This window comes from Manis javanica, chromosome 12 (genome assembly GCF_040802235.1).
Source record: "Manis javanica isolate MJ-LG chromosome 12, MJ_LKY, whole genome shotgun sequence".
Taxonomy (NCBI): domain Eukaryota; kingdom Metazoa; phylum Chordata; class Mammalia; order Pholidota; family Manidae; genus Manis; species Manis javanica.
Genome location: NC_133167.1, coordinates 63,366,515 through 63,383,021, shown reverse-complemented (window position 1 = coordinate 63,383,021; position 16,507 = coordinate 63,366,515). Strand labels below are relative to the sequence as shown.

Here is a 16,507-nt window from a genome sequence, read left to right as displayed (position 1 = left end):
AAATTTGTGTGCAAGTTTTATGTGGACATGTTTTCATTTCTCTCAGTTACATATCTAAGAGTGGAAGTGCTAGGTCACACAATAACTCTGTATGTGACATCTTGAGGATCTGTCAAACTGTTTTCCACAGTAACTGCACTATTTTACATCCCCACCATCATTGAATGAGGGTTTCTCCACATCCTTACTAACTCTTGCTATTGTCTTTTCATTTTAGACATTGTCATGGATGTGCAGTGGTATCTTTTGTGGTTTTACTGTCTTTTATAATAATTTGTAGTAGTTCTAAATTTGTTCTGAATACAGTTCCTTTGTTGGATATGTATTTTTCATTTTTTGGAGTGTCTTTTCACTCTGTCTTATGATGAGCAGAATTTCTTAGTACAGTTTAGTTTACCAGTTTTTTGTTCAGTTTATGGTTAGTGCTTTTTGTGTCTAGTTTAAGAAGTTTTTTCATACTTGAAGCTCTCAAAAGCTTTTCTCTATAAACACTTTTTCTCTACAAAGTTTTTTTCTAAAAGTTTTATTGTTTTACCTTTAAGTTTTTTATTGTTTATTTTACATTATTCTTTTATTGTTTGACCTTTAGATCTGCTATCTGTCAAGAACTGATCTTTGAGAGACATTTTTAAAGATCTAGCAGACTAACATTTTAGGTCTTTTTTTTTTTTAAGTAGATGAGAGATAATTAATACATGCTTTTTGTCCAGGATTAATTGGGTGTAAAGATTTGCCCTCTGATGGTGATTGTGGTGTTAGAAAGTGAGCTTAAGATTTATAGGACTCCTGTCATATCATAAGAGACTTAGCTAGGCATTTCATAAACATAAACTCATTTAATCGCTACAATATTCTTGTAAAGTAGATGTTATCCCTTACATGCTGGTGAGAAAACTGAGGCCTAGAAAGATGAACTTTCCCACATTCACACAGCTAATAAGTAGGCAAAACCATGGCTCAAAACGAAGCCAGTCAGGCTCTAAAACTCTTCCCACTGTGCTTTTTTTCAGAATCTTATATAGTCTTAATTATTAAATCTTTAAGTTTAACATAATCATCTTAAATTGCCATGATATATGGCCCTATAATGTTAATGGCCTATGGAGCCAGGTTTTTCCTTTGTTTGTTTGTTTGTTTTTATGATGGTTTGAAGGAAGTGAACAGTAAATCAACAATTGAGAGATCTCATAGGGGACAGAAAATACTGAAGTATGTAATCTGATGCTTAAGAGATTAGGTGCCTGAGAAACCTACCTGTGTGGATGTTTAATTTGCTGTGTTGTGGATGTTACATTCCAAGCTATGAAATGTAGGAAATTTCCTTTAAGTGTATTATGGTCAAAAAGAACATTTTCTAGGGCTCCCTCTTCTGGATTCCTAGCAATAATTAAGATAACCTTGTTTGCCAGAACTGTCCTGGTACTAATGATGTAAGTAAATTTAGGAAAGAAATTAATTTCAAGGTCCATTAGAAACAGAGGAGAACAATGTAGCAAATGAAAATAGAAAAATAAAGTCGGTGAAAGGATTAAGTTTATTTATTTTAGAATTCACATGTAGCTATTGAATCTTATTTGAGTTATAGCGAAGAATACTTCAAATGATACTGGAAACTTCATTTCAAGCAAATAGTTTTAAAACTGTATACTTGGTGGCATGGTAAGAATCAGTGTTTGGGATCAACTTTCTAAGTTGGTAATGACAATACAAAGGTATTGTCTTTAGCCCTTTTTAAAATTAAAAGGTAAACTTTTGGCAGCCTCAGTGAAGAAGTCTGAAATTGATCAATGGCCTAGTTGGTTTCTAGATAAAATAGTCATTTAAAAATATTCAGATTAAGAGAATTAGATGAGTAGATGTGGAACCTATTAAATGAGAAATTCCACTTTGAGGAGGCTCCTATGTCTCTGCTGATGATCCTCTTTCACTCCTGAGGCATTTCACACCTAACTGATAGGCACATAATAGGCATTTCACATCCAGTAGATAGTGACTCTTTTTCCCAGTTAGCTGTGAACATGACCTCACTTTTCTTCTCGTAACAGCTCACGGCAGCCACCCGGTTCCTCTCAGATCTACCCTTTGAGGAGAGATCTACCTGCCACGTTGGGTTCTAAACATTTTGCTTAATAATACATAGAATATAAAATATCCACCACTTAAGAAAGTTGAGTTTAAAGAAACTAAATGAGTTTATTATTTGTATTAGTGGTAACGTCTTTAAATAATAAATCCCTTTAATATTTAATTCATTTAATTTACAAAAATGATTTAGTCCCAGATTTGCAGGAAAATTACATGAAGAAACATCAGTTTTAGTAAGTTAAACATTGAACCATCTTTATAATGGATAACTAACTATTCCTTACTGTGACAAATGAAGAAAAACTAGTTTTACTTCTTCAGAGGCAATGATAGTATAATTTGACTTTAAATAAAAGGTAACATTAATACAAGAACGAATGTATCATTAATCCAGGATTAAATACCATTAATCTGAAAGTGTAGTATTATTAGAAGGACATATTCTGGGAACAGTCTGGGTTCCATTTTGAAAGCACTAAGATTATTTGTTACTGTGTAAATAGCTACAGATGTATGTGTGGATGAATTTGTATATCTGTTTTATGCAAAGCTTCAGAATTGGCTATTAGATCTGTTGGGCTATTACAGAAAATCAGCCTACAAATACCAATACAAACTTCATTTTCATAGGTAGTTTTGATGGTATAAAACATCAAGCAGAGTAAAAATTCATTTAAAAATTATGAAAATATCTTAGGGGAAATGCAAAGTAGATTATGTTACTAGCTACTAATATTTCTATTACTGCAAATTTATAAATTTTAATAATTTTAATCCATTTCAAATTCGAAATGCTAAAACATTTGAGTTGTAGATAAGCTGATGACCTTATTAATCTTCCATTAAAAGTCCTCTGTAATTCTGGCTCTGGTCTTCTTACTGGATTAATAGTTCTAAAATATACATTTGAGTTTCACCTCTTGTCACTAGTCAGCTGTGGGATCATAGGCAAGTCACTGGATGGTTTCTTCACCTGTAAAACAAAGAACTGTAAAATCCATGGCTTTAAGTCTTTATTTGGGTCGTGGAGAAACCCTTTAGAGAATCTGATGAAAGCCATGGATCTTTACACCCAAAACACTGCAGATTTATACAAAATGTTGCATATAATTTCAGGAGCTGCAGTGTTCCTGAAGCTATCCACAGACCTCAGTTTAAGATCCCCTATATTACAGGGTATCTTATTTTCAAATTCTGTCATTCTATATTTCTATCCCACACCACCCTGTTTAGCTATACTGTATTATGATTCTCACTTTGCAGCTCCTTCTTCTGGTTTTTACTCATATTATTTCTTCAACTTTCAGATAGATGTTCTTCCTTATCCCCTTATCCATCTTCACCTTTGAAAGTTTTACCCCTTTATAAAAGCACAATTCAAATGCCTTTTTTTTCTTTTTTTTTCTGTGAAGCTTCTTCAATCAGAATGCGTATTCTCCTTAGAACTTTGTACCCCTATCATAGATAGCCCTTAAACTGTTTGGTCTTGTATTACAGTTACTAAAGGGCTCTGTCTCCCCTTCTTCCCTTTTTCTCAACAGATTATAAATGTCTTGATGTCAGTGGCTCTGTTCCTATATTAGCTTTGTAAGTAAATGGCACTTTGCTAGTAGTAATTGAATAATGCTTGCTAAATTAATTTGAATTTGTCTCTCTGGTATAAAATTTAACTTTCTGCTCTATTGTGTGCTGAATGTTGGGAGCTTGCTCCCGCCTGACCCCTGAAAGTAGAAAGTGGTGTGAGATAGAACCATAGAGGGAAAACCTCATATAGAAGGTGAACTTAAAAGAATGGGTAGTTTAGGGGGCTACAAGGGCATTATCTGGGAGAGATGAAGAGAAATGAGAGAACTGGTATGTACCTATATTTCTTTATCAGTGAAATTAATCTATTTAATGAAAAGAGATAGGTATTAAAATTTAGCTTATACATATTTTTCCTTTTTGGCACTTTTGTTTTCACAGGTACAAGAAAATTCCCCAGGACATAGAGCTGGATTGGAGCCATTCTTTGACTTTATTGTTTCTATTAATGGTTCAAGATTAGTAAGTTGTTTTTTGTAGTTTTGCCTGTCTTTTTCAGATAATCTGGGGTGGATGTTTATTCATTAGTTACAAACATTATATATACCAGTTTTTAAAAGTAATTATGTATTAGTAGACATGAAGATGTCAAATGTGGGATACAATGCCTCACACTCTAGCAATTATCTTAGGGGAATAAAATCACTGGAGACTTTTACTTTATATGTTAAGTATTTAGTTTTTTTAAGCAGACAGAAATAATTAAGATGAAAAAGTTTGATTTTTCTAGATGTCATACTTCTCTAGGTTATTGACAAATGGATTAGTAGATTCATTCTCAACCTGTCAGTTTTCTTGTAGCTAAATCCCATAATATATAAATAATGTTATTCAAACCAGACAGAGAACTGTGTTCCAGAAGTGCAGGATTAAAACTACTTTTTATAAGTTTTTTAGTTTACCCATAATGAAATCCTATAGGAAGAAAATTACATAATTTCAGCAAAGGAAATTTTTAATGACAGTTGCTACATGGTCAGTTTATTATTGCACAACAGTCTTAAGATTTTGTTCATTACTTAATATTTCCTACATAATGGTCTTTATTCATTTATGTAACAAAATATTTAATAGGCAGCTTTCATGTCGCGTGCCCTGTCCTCGCCGGCAAGAACAGCATGCAACAACAGCAGGATTCTTCTGCAGAAAGCTTTATTCTTCAGCTCTTTGTGAAACAAATGAGTTGGGCAGGACCCAGAGGGGAAGGAGAGGCTTGCTTATATAGTTCTCATGCTCTGACCTGGTTGGTGCGGCTCCATATGCCTTATTAGCATAACCATTTGGTGGGTCTCATTGGTCCTTATGCCAAGGCGCAATTAGCATGTAGTTTAGTGGTGTGGGATGATTTGTCATTAGGAAGTTCGGGGCCTTCCGGCTGCCCTGCATGGGGCGCTATTTTCTGAGCGCGGCTGCCAACATCTCCCCCTTTTTTGTCTAACAGAAGCTCAAGGCGGAACTTGCCAGCAGAGGCGGAGACAGAGGCCTGACCTCCATCATACTTCCTGATGCCCCCTTTTTGGAGAGGGGTTCTGGGCATCTACCCCTATGCAGTCAGGCATGCCTCTCAGAGGGGTCCAAGACCTCTTGCAGTGCTTTGCCTCGCATCCTCTGGCTGGCGTTGGGACCGCTTGGTACAAAGGGTTTGGACCCTTTTTCTCAACCCTCTTGCACCATGAGCTTCTTAAAGAAAGCTGTGATTAAGCATTGAGGTACTCGGGCCTGGTGCAGTGCCACATGGGCTCAGGGTGCAAGAGCTACCTCAAGCTAAAGCCGAGCTTCCTTCTTAAGCATGTTGAGCCACACTTGGGGAGAGGCGCCAACGTCTATCGCCATTAGGGCTTGAGCAAGGATCACCTTGTCCTGCTTATGTTGGTTGCGGAGTCTGCATAACAACCAGAGTAAGAGCATGAGACCTCCAAGCAGGAACACGCCCATCCCAGCCATGCCCGCCCACTCCTTGACGTGGGAGAGAGCTCTGAGGAACCAGGAAGAGAGTCCTTCTGCTACGGAGATATCTAGACGGGTGGAGTTGATGTGGATTATTTCTCGCCGCAGTTCTTCTAGTGCTCCATCAAAGTCCTGGGACCAGTTTCCTGAAAGATACTGGGACAGGCCTCGTGACAGATTAGTGAAAGCATTTAATACTTCTGTTAGTGATCCTGGCTTGTTTGTGGCTCTGTAATATGGCTGCGGCTAGGCCCGCATTGGTGAGTGGCCCTCCTATTTCTCTACAGGCTTTCAACCAAGCGTGTATCCCTTTCTGTTTCCAGGGTGTTATCGCCTGTCTGCATTCCTTGGTACATTGTTCAAATACTAATTGCTCTACCAGGGGCATCGCTTGTTCCTGATCTCCAAATATTCTGCCTGCGGCCTCCATCATACGAGCGACAAAGTCAGAAAATGGCTCGCTCGGCCCCTGAATAATTTTTGTCAAATTGCCTGATACTTCTCCTTTGTTGGTGAGGGCTTTCCATGCCTTGGCAGCGCACGTGTTTATTTGTGCGTATACCTGTAAGGGGAAGGCGGTCTGGTTGGCTACCCACTGTCCTTGGCCCGTCAGCATATCATATGACCACGCAGGCTGTCCTTCGGCCGCGTTTGCGCGTGCCTGGGTCATACTGATATCATGCCACAATGCCTTCCATTCTATGTATTGCCCCATACTAGAAAGGCATGCTTTAGTTACATACTGCCAGTCTGCGGGTGTCATGGCTGTCTCTGTTAATCTCTCAACTTGTGCTATGGTATAGTTAGCACTGACTCCATAAGCCCGAACGGATTCTGCTAACTCCTTAACTTGTTTATGGCTCAGGGGCTGGTGAGAGCGTACACCGTTATCCTCAAATACAGGAAACATTTGTCTAATTGCCTGAAGAGTATCTGGGTGGCAAAAGGAGAGTGCGCCACTCACGTAAGGTGGCGGGGCAAAGGGCGTCGGGGGACACCCTGCTTTCATTTTTTCCTTGGTCCGCTTTTCAACTTTGCTGGTTCCCTTACTTCTACACTCTGCGGTTTTATTCTCTTCCCCTTCCTCTGCGGACGTTAATTCCTCCTCAGATTCCCTATTGGAGAGTTGGAGGTCCCTCAACTCTTTCCAGGGGTATTTACTATTTTCTCCGAGGCGATTGTCACTCGCTTCTCGGGGCTCTTTCGCTTTTGCCCTAGGCGGGCTTTCTCCCTCACTCTGAGGTTTCTTTACCTTCGTTTTTGTGGCCTTTTTTCGGCCGCGCGCGCTCTCTGTTTCCCGTTCCGTTTCTGACATGCTCTCTTGGATATCTGTCAATGCTCTCTGACCTTCTTTTATTACCTTTTCACATCTCTCATCTTGCAGACAAGCTCTAATCAGTTTCCAGAGGGGCCTGGTGCCTCCCCTCAGGCTACCCTCCTCCTCCTCTCTATCAAGATCTTTCCCCAGTTTGTCCCAGCTCGGGATTGAGAGGGACCCTGAACAAATGAACCAGGGGGCCACACGGTCTATCTCCTTCACAAAATATCCTAAGACTTTGCTGGAGACCTTCAAGTTTCGCTCTTTGAGAGCTGTCTGCAGCGCCGTGACTAATGACGGTGCATTCCCCATGGTGCCTCCTTATTTACAGAGAACCATCAACCATCATCCTAAAAAGCAGGGGCCTCTCGGAACTTACCCCTCCGGGCTTTCTTCTGACCTGCAGTTCTGAATCCTCTCCAGATGTCTGAAGGGTCCTCCCTGTGCCGGTGATGTTCTGGTTCCCGGGATTCGGCACCACTTGTCGCGTGCCCTGTCCTCGCCGGCAAGAACAGCATGCAACAACAGCAGGATTCTTCTGCAGAAAGCTTTATTCTTCAGCTCTTTGTGAAACAAATGAGTTGGGCAGGACCCAGAGGGGAAGGAGAGGCTTGCTTATATAGTTCTCATGCTCTGACCTGGTTGGTGCGGCTCCATATGCCTTATTAGCATAACCATTTGGTGGGTCTCATTGGTCCTTATGCCAAGGCGCAATTAGCATGTAGTTTAGTGGTGTGGGATGATTTGTCATTAGGAAGTTCGGGGCCTTCCGGCTGCCCTGCATGGGGCGCTATTTTCTGAGCGCGGCTGCCAACACTTTCATTTTCTTTACCTGCCAATTCCTAATAAATAAATAAAGTATATATTTAGGAGTAGAGTCCAAAATTAAATTTCCATCCCAACAAATGATTTGGATTCTAAAATCAAAGCCATACCAACTCTGTTAGTAATATGACTTTTTACATAGTATTTTGTATTTTTATCACTGAAGCTCTAGATCACTTCAGATAATGTGTTGCAAATTCCATAATCCGTAATCAGCTATTAGAAGAAAGTCAGAGATTGTTGCTGCATAACAAGTTTTTAACTTCTTGACATTCTTTTACTTGGCAGAACATCTGAATGTTAATGAAAGCTTTGCTTGTTGAAATATTTTGTTTTATTGATTAATATTACTCCAGTAGGGCCATAAGATGTTTAAGGTAAGACAGCATCAAACTTTTATTAAGGAAAATGATTTCTGTGTGTTCACAGAATAAAGACAATGACACTCTTAAGGATCTACTGAAAGCAAATGTTGAAAAGCCTGTAAAAATGCTTATCTACAGTAGTAAAACCCTGGAGCTGCGAGAGACCTCAGTCACACCAAGTAACATGTGGGGTGGCCAGGGCTTGTTGGGAGTGAGCATTCGTTTCTGCAGCTTTGATGGGGCAAATGAAAACGTTTGGCATGTGCTGGTAGGTATCAACTGTGAGCTGGTACTTGCTTTTTAAGAAGCGACGTAGAAAACTGTTTTAACAGTGCTTGTCTCGTTTGGTGAGATTGTAGGAGTATTATTATTAGGTTCTTGTTTCTGAAAATCAGAATCCATTGCTTTTAAAATATGGATTAATTAAAAAAACTTGAGGAAGAGAAGCAAAGATAGATACCCAGAAGTATTAGATAATAGAAGTATTTTTTCTAATGATTTATTCACTGGAAGAAGACACACTAAAACAGATAGCTATAGAAGTATTTTAAATATTTATTACACATGATGTGACTTTTATTAAAAAAAGATCTAAATAAATATATTCTTTGGTTTTGACACCTAATATATCTAAGACAATATAGGGGGTTTTAAATCACTGTAATTAAGAACTGTGAACTATGAAGTATAGTGAAAATAACTATAAGATTATTTTATATACATTAATTTTGAGGTATGTTTTTGTGTCATCCTAGGAAGTGGAGTCAAATTCTCCTGCAGCACTGGCAGGTCTTAGACCTCATAGTGATTATATCATTGGAGCAGATACAGTCATGAATGAGGTAGTGTATTTATTAATAATGAAAATTATATAACACTTTCTCATTACTGTTTAAGTTCAGAAATATATTTGCATACTTTGCATTTAGAATTGAAATTTAGGTCTTTACTGATCAAGATACCTTTTGCCTCAGGGTATTAACAGAGAACATTTGGGAGGTGTCTTAATTAGTTATAGCTATGAGAAAAACATACTGCGTTGCAGTTGCCACATAAATCTCTTATGCACCTCAAGACTAAATCAAATTCTCCTTTTGGTTACTGATTGCATTTTCTCTTCTTTTTAAGATAACAAAACTGGCTCAGCTATATTAGATTCTTTTCCTTGTCTGTTGTCTGTTAGCTATTGGAAGTATATATTGCTAAATCAAAACTGAGAGAAAAAATAAGATGCCCTGTAACCAAGTCTTAATAATGTAGAGTAAAAGAAGAATATGTAGAATTTGAGTATAGGAGAGTTTTTTCTAAAATTGCTGACTTGGTCTTATGGAACTGGCCGTGAAAACATTGCACTTAGTAGATAGGTAATATATTGAATTAAACCTTGTTTGAATATTGGTTTTAAGAAATGATTTTGTCTAGGGCAATGTCCAGAATCTGTTTTTGGGGGGTTTTTGTTTTTTGTTTTTTTTTTAAGTTTTCCATGTGATTCTAGTATTAACCAGGTTTGAGACCCACTATTCTAAAGTTCAGTGACATAAAGACAGTTTTCTCCTGTGATATTTTTGCAGTCTGAAGACCTGTTCAGCCTTATTGAAACACATGAAGCAAAACCATTGAAACTTTATGTGTATAATACGGACACTGATAACTGTCGAGAAGTGATTATTACACCAAATTCTGCATGGGGTGGAGAAGGCAGGTAAGGTCATATTTCAGGCAAAGTTACTGCTACTTAAACTTACTAGTCAAATGTATTGTAAACATTGATTGTTATTGTTTTGAAAGAAACTACTGGTTTATTATAAAACTTAAGGAAAGAACTGACCTAGAATATTGACTCTAGTAAATAATTTCTTTAAAGCATATATTAATGGTATATATACTGTAGTCCTTTTCTTACCAATCTAAGAGCTAACAGCCTCTTTTTGTTTTGTTATTTTAATATTACTTTCCAGGTTTACTTTGTTTTCCTAATTCTCCTCCCTGGCAGTGGGACAGTACAATATAACTGTCTCTAGCTGCTGGGGAGATTTCTCAGCACTTTGTGGAAACAGTTGGCTTTCAGAAATAGGCTGACTTCAACCCAAAGCTAGACAAAATTACAATAACAGTAAAAAGCAGTTTAGAAAGAGGATCAACTACACTGATGGGCAGTGAGTGCAATGGGGTATGGGTGGGGACTTGATAATATGGATAAATGTTGTAATCACATTGTTTCTCATGTGTAATCTTAATAAGAGTGTGTATTAATAATACCTTAATAATAAATAAATAAATAGATAGATAGATGATAAATAAATAAATAAATCCATCCATACATCCGATCCATCCACCCGTCCATCCATCCATCCATCCCATCCCATCCCATCCCATCCCATCCGTCTGTCCCATCCATCCGTCCATCCGTCCATCCATCCATCTATCCATCTATCCATCCCATCCATCCCATCCATCTATCCATCCATCCCCTTAAACCACACTTATTCCAAAAAAACAAACCAAGCAGATGTGCCAACTTTATAAAATGAGTTTTTTCTGGGACTGTTCATCAAATCAGTTACTTACTTGTGAAAAAACAAAGCAAAGCATACTGGCCGTTACATTGCTCTTGGGTCTTCCAGTTGTTTAAATTGGGTTTGGAAACTTTTCCAAATGTTTTGTAAAAGTTCCAGCACTTGCTTGGGAGAGAGTGACTTAGTTCTTGTAGGCAAAGAAAGACTATTTGTTCACAATACGTTGAGCCACACCACCTGAGATTCTACAGCTGACCATATATATGTTGCCACCAGAATGCTTTGTTGTTGCAACTTGAGAAAATGAGTTAGAGGTGTTATCTTAAGGATCTGACCTGTCTGGGGCAGTTATGTGATCAGGTTATCATTGTCCAGGTTTGTAAACACAGCCATATGATCTTATCAAAGTATTCAAAGACTCATATAAACTGAGTTTGCAAAGAAGCTACTGTATTTGTTAGAATGGCAAATTTTTAGTTTACAATAGAAAAATCGCCCCTCTGCAGTTAAAGGAATACTCAGGTCGATCAGTTGCATAGGAGTGTCTGGTGAGCAGGGAGACAGCAAGGAGGAACCCCCCCCTCCCCCAGGGGAAGTCTTGCAGCAACGGGGACACTGGTTCTTTGACATTTAATTATGCTGACTAAATACTGTGGTGTTCTTGGAGTTCCTTTTCTAAATTCGGGGAATTACTCATTTTCTTTGGAAAATATTTTTCCTTCCATGGTTTAGTACTATTGATGAGCTATTGACTTTAGACGAGCCTATACAGACTATTTTCCTGAGTCTGCCCTCATTTTGCATATGTGTGCCTCTGGTTTTCATTCCTTCCTCAGAAACTGACTACATTTCATTCATTGCAGCTCATTTCTCTTAGTTTCATTCTCATTTTTGGGCTATCTCTAAACTTGCAGAGGCATCTTACTGTTGCCTCAAGTGCCTTCACCACCAACTACCACTTAGTTATTTTATCTAGTAAGCACCTAGTTTTAAAGCGCAGCTGCCTCTTAAAGGTTGTCATTAATCAGTATAAATTATTTAATCTTTCCTTCTTCCTCTAAATCTGAGACCTAGTTCAATGAAAATTGCAGTTTTGATGGTAGAAGGGAGGAAAAGTGAGAAAAGGAATGAGGCAATTTGTAATATGGAGCATCATTGTGGAATTAAATGTGGATAAGGAATAGCTGAAGTTGGCCACTGCCTGCTCCCCCAGCTTTTTGTGGCCATAGTACCCATGGAAATAATAAGATGCATTGTCAGGGGAGAGGCACAAATACCTGTGCATGGCCGTCTCAGAAAGTGTTGAGTATTTGGGGAAATAAAAGCCATCATGATGGAAGCATAAGTTGGACCTAATTGGGAAGGGCCTTAAATATCACAGTCAGGATTTGGTTGTACTTTGAGCAGTGGGACTCTGATATTTTATCACTGGGTTTCTTTGGTTCCAGACAGTAGAAACCAGTTGTCATTCTCACAAGTAGACGTAAATTTATTGCTATGGAGTCACTCATAATAGAGAAACAACTAGAGAATCAGACTTGGAAAGAATAGGACTCAGAACATCTCTAGGGAATTAGAGAGGAAGGACTAATTGCCAATTTCATCAATATTTTAAAGGGATGAAGCTGTTCTTTTTTTTCTGTCACTCTCAAGATTGCAGCCATGGGCAAGAGGTGGGCAAGCCTGGCTTTGGTCATGAGCCACTGCTTGGTTTGAACAGGGCAGGCCTCGATTGACAGTCCCACCAGCACTGCACACAGTGGTAGAGATGTAATTCTCCTAAGGGAAGAAGGAAACAGGATTATTGGGAGACCAACAGAGTATGGAAAAAAGCAGCATGATAGTATCTTATTAGAAAGATGCCTTTGGTGGCAGTGGGAGAATGAATTAGAAGGAATCTGGATTAATTTGGATCATTTTGTGTCAGGTTATAAAATAGAACTAAATAACATAACATCATCATACTGAAGTGCTGAGAGCTTTTCAGTGGAAAGGCTGTATGTCATTCACTCAGCAAATAGTTACCAAGTGTCTTCCATGTGCCAGAAATTGTTAAGGCAGTAAACAAAACAAGATCTCTGCCCTTAAGGATCTTAACATTTATTGGGGAGAAAGAAATAAATAGGCAATGGTGTTGGACGGTGATATGAATGTTTGAAGAAAAGTGAAGGATATTGAGGGTAATGTCTCTGGAGGGAAGGGTGCTGTCTCAAAGTGTGGTCAGGGGGACCTCTGATAAGATGACACTATTTGAAAGCATAGACATTTGTTTTTATATTTCAAAACTTCAAAGAAATGCAAGCTGTTACTGATAACAAAAGGTTTACAAAAAATATTTATTTTCATAGTCTAGGATGTGGCATTGGATATGGTTATTTGCATCGAATACCTACACGCCCATTTGAAGAAGGAAAGAAAATTTCTCTTCCGGGACAAATAACTGGTACACCTATTACTCCTCTTAAAGATGGGTTTACAGAGGTAAGATAACTTTACTGTCTGATTATATCAGAATGTTTCCACCAAAACAAGACAATTGTTGACATGTGTGGTGGTGGCACTAATTGAAATAGGGCAGATGAGGAGTTAAGTATTGACCATGTTGAAGAGGAAGTCCCTGTGGGATGTGCAGACGGATAGCCTGTGGGCCTGGATTTTAGGGAAGAGGACAAAGCTTAGAGATACAGAATAGAAATACAGACATCGGCAAAGTGAGGGTAATTTAACCTAGTGAACAATAACACTTACTTGCTATTGGGATAGCTTTACAGAGGACTAAGGTCAGAATCTTGAACATTCTTAATATTTAAATGGATGGGTAGAGAAAGAGGATCCAACAGAGGAAGCCTGAGAGAAGCCCAGAGGGAGGACAGAGCTTCACATGGCCATGTGACGCACTGTAGAAGAGTCAGGTGAGATAGGGAGCGAGGAAAACCTGACCTGGGCTAGAGCGATTGGAAAGACTTGACCCAGTGCAGATACCGAATGATGTGATAAAGGATGAAATGGTGGCTGATAAGGGGATGGTAGCTGGTGCTTATCACTCTTTGAAGCAATTGACTGAGGAAGCAAAGATAGATGTGTAGGGGGTAATACAGGATCTTGTTAAGGAATGTGAGGTTTTTTTAAGTAGTAACAGACATTTGCACAGGCTTATAGGCTTTTAAAGTGTTTCTTAGGCAACCCTTACAGGATCATTAACTCTTGTGTACCTGACTAAATAAATATCAAACGTCCAAAAAGGAAATGCTACACTTGTAAAGAAAGGGCTGCTGCTATCATTTCTTGGTATACAGTTTGGCCATTCCTACTTCTAGAGGGGATAAAGAAGAGCTACAGAGAAGTATAACCTCTTCTCATTCCCACCCCCCACCACTGGCTCACAGCCAGAGTCAGTATAGTTGTATATTCACTTTTACTACCATATCTGCCATTTCTAAATGGTACTTTCTGGCCCAGATGAACCTCCGTAGGCAGTCTAAGAAGACCAGAGAGTGAAATGGCAGCTAAGGAAAAGGGCCAGAATACAAGTGATATCAGAATATGCCAGAGGGCACTGAGCTGGCAGAAGTTGGAGTATTCAGAGGTGAAATTGCCCATTTACCCATCTGTAGGGTCCATGTAGACTCAATTCCCTCCCTGGAAGGTAGAGATCTGGCTGCTATGTTCATTCATTGACAAGAAGATGGCCTCTTGAGGTTAGACATTTGTGAAACTCAAGGTATCTGACATGGTATTAAAGATGTTCAGCTGATTCTTCTTTTTTTTTTTTGGAAGGTGCAGCTCTCCTCAGTTAATGCCCCAACTCTGTCACCACCAGGAGCTACAGAAATTGAACAGGGTCTGTCTGGACTTTCCATTAGCTCAACTCCACCGGTTGTCAGTAATGTTCTCAGTACAGGTGTGCAGAAAAATATATTCTCTTTTCAGTCTGCTTTGTTTTACATGGTACTCTTCCATCTCAAACTGTCTAAAATTTAAAAATTAATGCCTGTGTACTTTGAAAACTAACTGTGCTCAGCCTTGACACAGGACCTATCCAGGAAAGCTGACACTAAATCACCAGCATGTACACACAGGGTCAGCATTTAAACCTCTACTTGGTGTATCTTAGACCCTGGGCTTCTCTTAGATTATACAAGGTGTAGAGTCAGGATTCTGCCTTTAAATTTTTTTAATTCTATTTATTCAACAGATGTTTGTATATCCCCCGGTGTTAGACCCTAGGGATACAGATGTGAGCAGGAGTAGTCCATTCCTTTTCCTAGAGACTCGGTCTTGCTCACGGCACAGGTGTCTGTCTCCTTTGCTTTATTCTTTGTTCTACCTGATATAGTCCTTTTTGTTTTAGGTTTTTTTTTTTTCTTCCCAACAGCGTTATCAAGATATAAATCACATATACAGCTCACCCATTTGAAGTATACAGTTCAGGGGTTTTTAGTATAATTGCAGAATTGTGCAGCCATCACCTTAGTTGATGTTAGAACATTTCATTATCCTAGAAGGAATCCTGTACCCATTATTAGTCACTCCCTATTTTCCCCCAACCCCCAGGCCTAGGCAATTACTAATCTACTTTCTCTTTCTGTGGATTTGCCTAGACATTCGTGTATGTGTGGTCTTCTGTGTCTGGCTTCTTTCATCTGGAGTAGAGTTTTAAAGGTTCATTCATGTCAGAGCATATATGAATACTTCCTGCTTTTTTATGGCTGACTAATGTTCCATTGTATGGCTAAGCCACATTTTGTTTATCTGTTCATCAGGTTAGAGACATTTAGGTTGTTTCTACTTTTCGGCTAATGAATACTGTTGCAGTGAACATTTGTGTACAAGTTTTTGCATGGACGTATGTTTTCATTTTTCTTGGTTATATACCTAGGAGTGTAATTGTTTGGTCGCATAATATAGACCTTAACTTATTGGTAGAATTTATTTCTCCCTTTTCTTTTTAAAAATCTCCTGTTTTCTGGCTTTCTTTCCTTGTTTTTATTTTTGGAATGCTTCATGAATTTGTGTTTCATCCTTGCACAGGGGACATGCAAATCTTCTCTGTATTGTACCAATTTTAGTATATGTGCTGCTGAAGTGAGCACTTCTGGCTTTCTTAATACAAAGAGTATATTATGTACTTAATTAGTATTGAAAAAATAAATGAAATACTGACATAATTTAGTTTTATTTCATTCATACTTTTTACTGTTGTGCTCTTTTTAATTTTTATATTCAGAATTTGCTTATACACCACTTTGTCCTAAAATGGACTTAAAATAGCCCACCAAGATGCAGTTAAGGCCACCAGTATGATCTTCGGAGTAGGTTCCCTAGGTTCAAATCTCAGCTCTTTACAGAACCTTCATTTTATTTCCCAAGATGGGTTTTTTTCTATATGAAATTTAAATTTTTAACTTTTTATAATTAAAAATTTCAAACATAGACAAAAGTAGATGGAATAATATAACAAACTCCCACTACCCAGCTTCACCAGTTATTGGTATGGTGACATAGCTTCCCACCCCCTACTCTTTCCTGGGTTTTTTTCCAGCTTTATTGAGGTATAATTTGCATGCCATAAAATCAGCTATAAGTATACAACTCATTGATTTTTAGTAAATTCATGGAGTTGTCAGGTCATCACCACAATCCAGTTTTATAACATTTCCTAGGTGAAATTTAATATTAATATCATCATTATCAAGTCGTAGATATATTTGGAAGGGATTTTAAAGTTTATTTCATTCAGGCAGTGTTTGAGTCCTATTTTATTTGATTTTTTATTACAAATTTATTTTAAAAATCATAATCCTTTTATTATGATTTTTATTACAAATTTTTTACTACATCCCATCAGATGGTCCTCTAGTTTATTC

At 38.3% G+C, this 16,507-nt stretch overlaps 1 protein-coding gene, 1 long non-coding RNA gene and 1 other non-coding gene across 8 annotated transcripts in view; 1 reads left to right on the top strand and 2 right to left on the bottom strand.

Moving 5' to 3' along the window:
* GORASP2 (golgi reassembly stacking protein 2) overlaps positions 1 to 16,507 on the top strand; it is a 32,365-nt gene that overhangs the window by 10,916 nt on the left and 4,942 nt on the right. For 4 of the 6 annotated variants that reach the window (XM_037022908.2, XM_037022906.2, XM_037022909.2 and 1 more), the window contains exons 2-7: positions 4,051 to 4,131; positions 8,189 to 8,392; positions 8,880 to 8,966; positions 9,696 to 9,826; positions 12,989 to 13,121; positions 14,418 to 14,541. In XM_037022908.2, coding sequence (XP_036878803.1) covers positions 4,051 to 4,131; positions 8,189 to 8,392; positions 8,880 to 8,966; positions 9,696 to 9,826; positions 12,989 to 13,121; positions 14,418 to 14,541 — 760 coding nt within the window. Of the gene's footprint in view, positions 1 to 3,626; positions 3,673 to 4,050; positions 4,132 to 8,188; positions 8,393 to 8,879; positions 8,967 to 9,695; positions 9,827 to 12,988; positions 13,122 to 14,417; positions 14,542 to 16,507 lie in introns of all 6 variants that reach the window. The other 2 variants (XM_037022910.2, XM_037022907.2) reach the window with 2 other exon arrangements.
* On the bottom strand, positions 4,805 to 7,603 carry LOC140845070 (uncharacterized). The gene is made up of 2 exons (XR_012123706.1): positions 7,314 to 7,603; positions 4,805 to 5,772 (listed from the first exon to the last, which is right to left on the bottom strand). It is a non-coding gene; the product is annotated as an uncharacterized lncRNA (long non-coding RNA).
* Positions 15,627 to 15,733, bottom strand: LOC118973294 (U6 spliceosomal RNA). Its single transcript, XR_005062560.1, has one exon. It is a non-coding gene; the product is annotated as a U6 spliceosomal RNA (small nuclear RNA).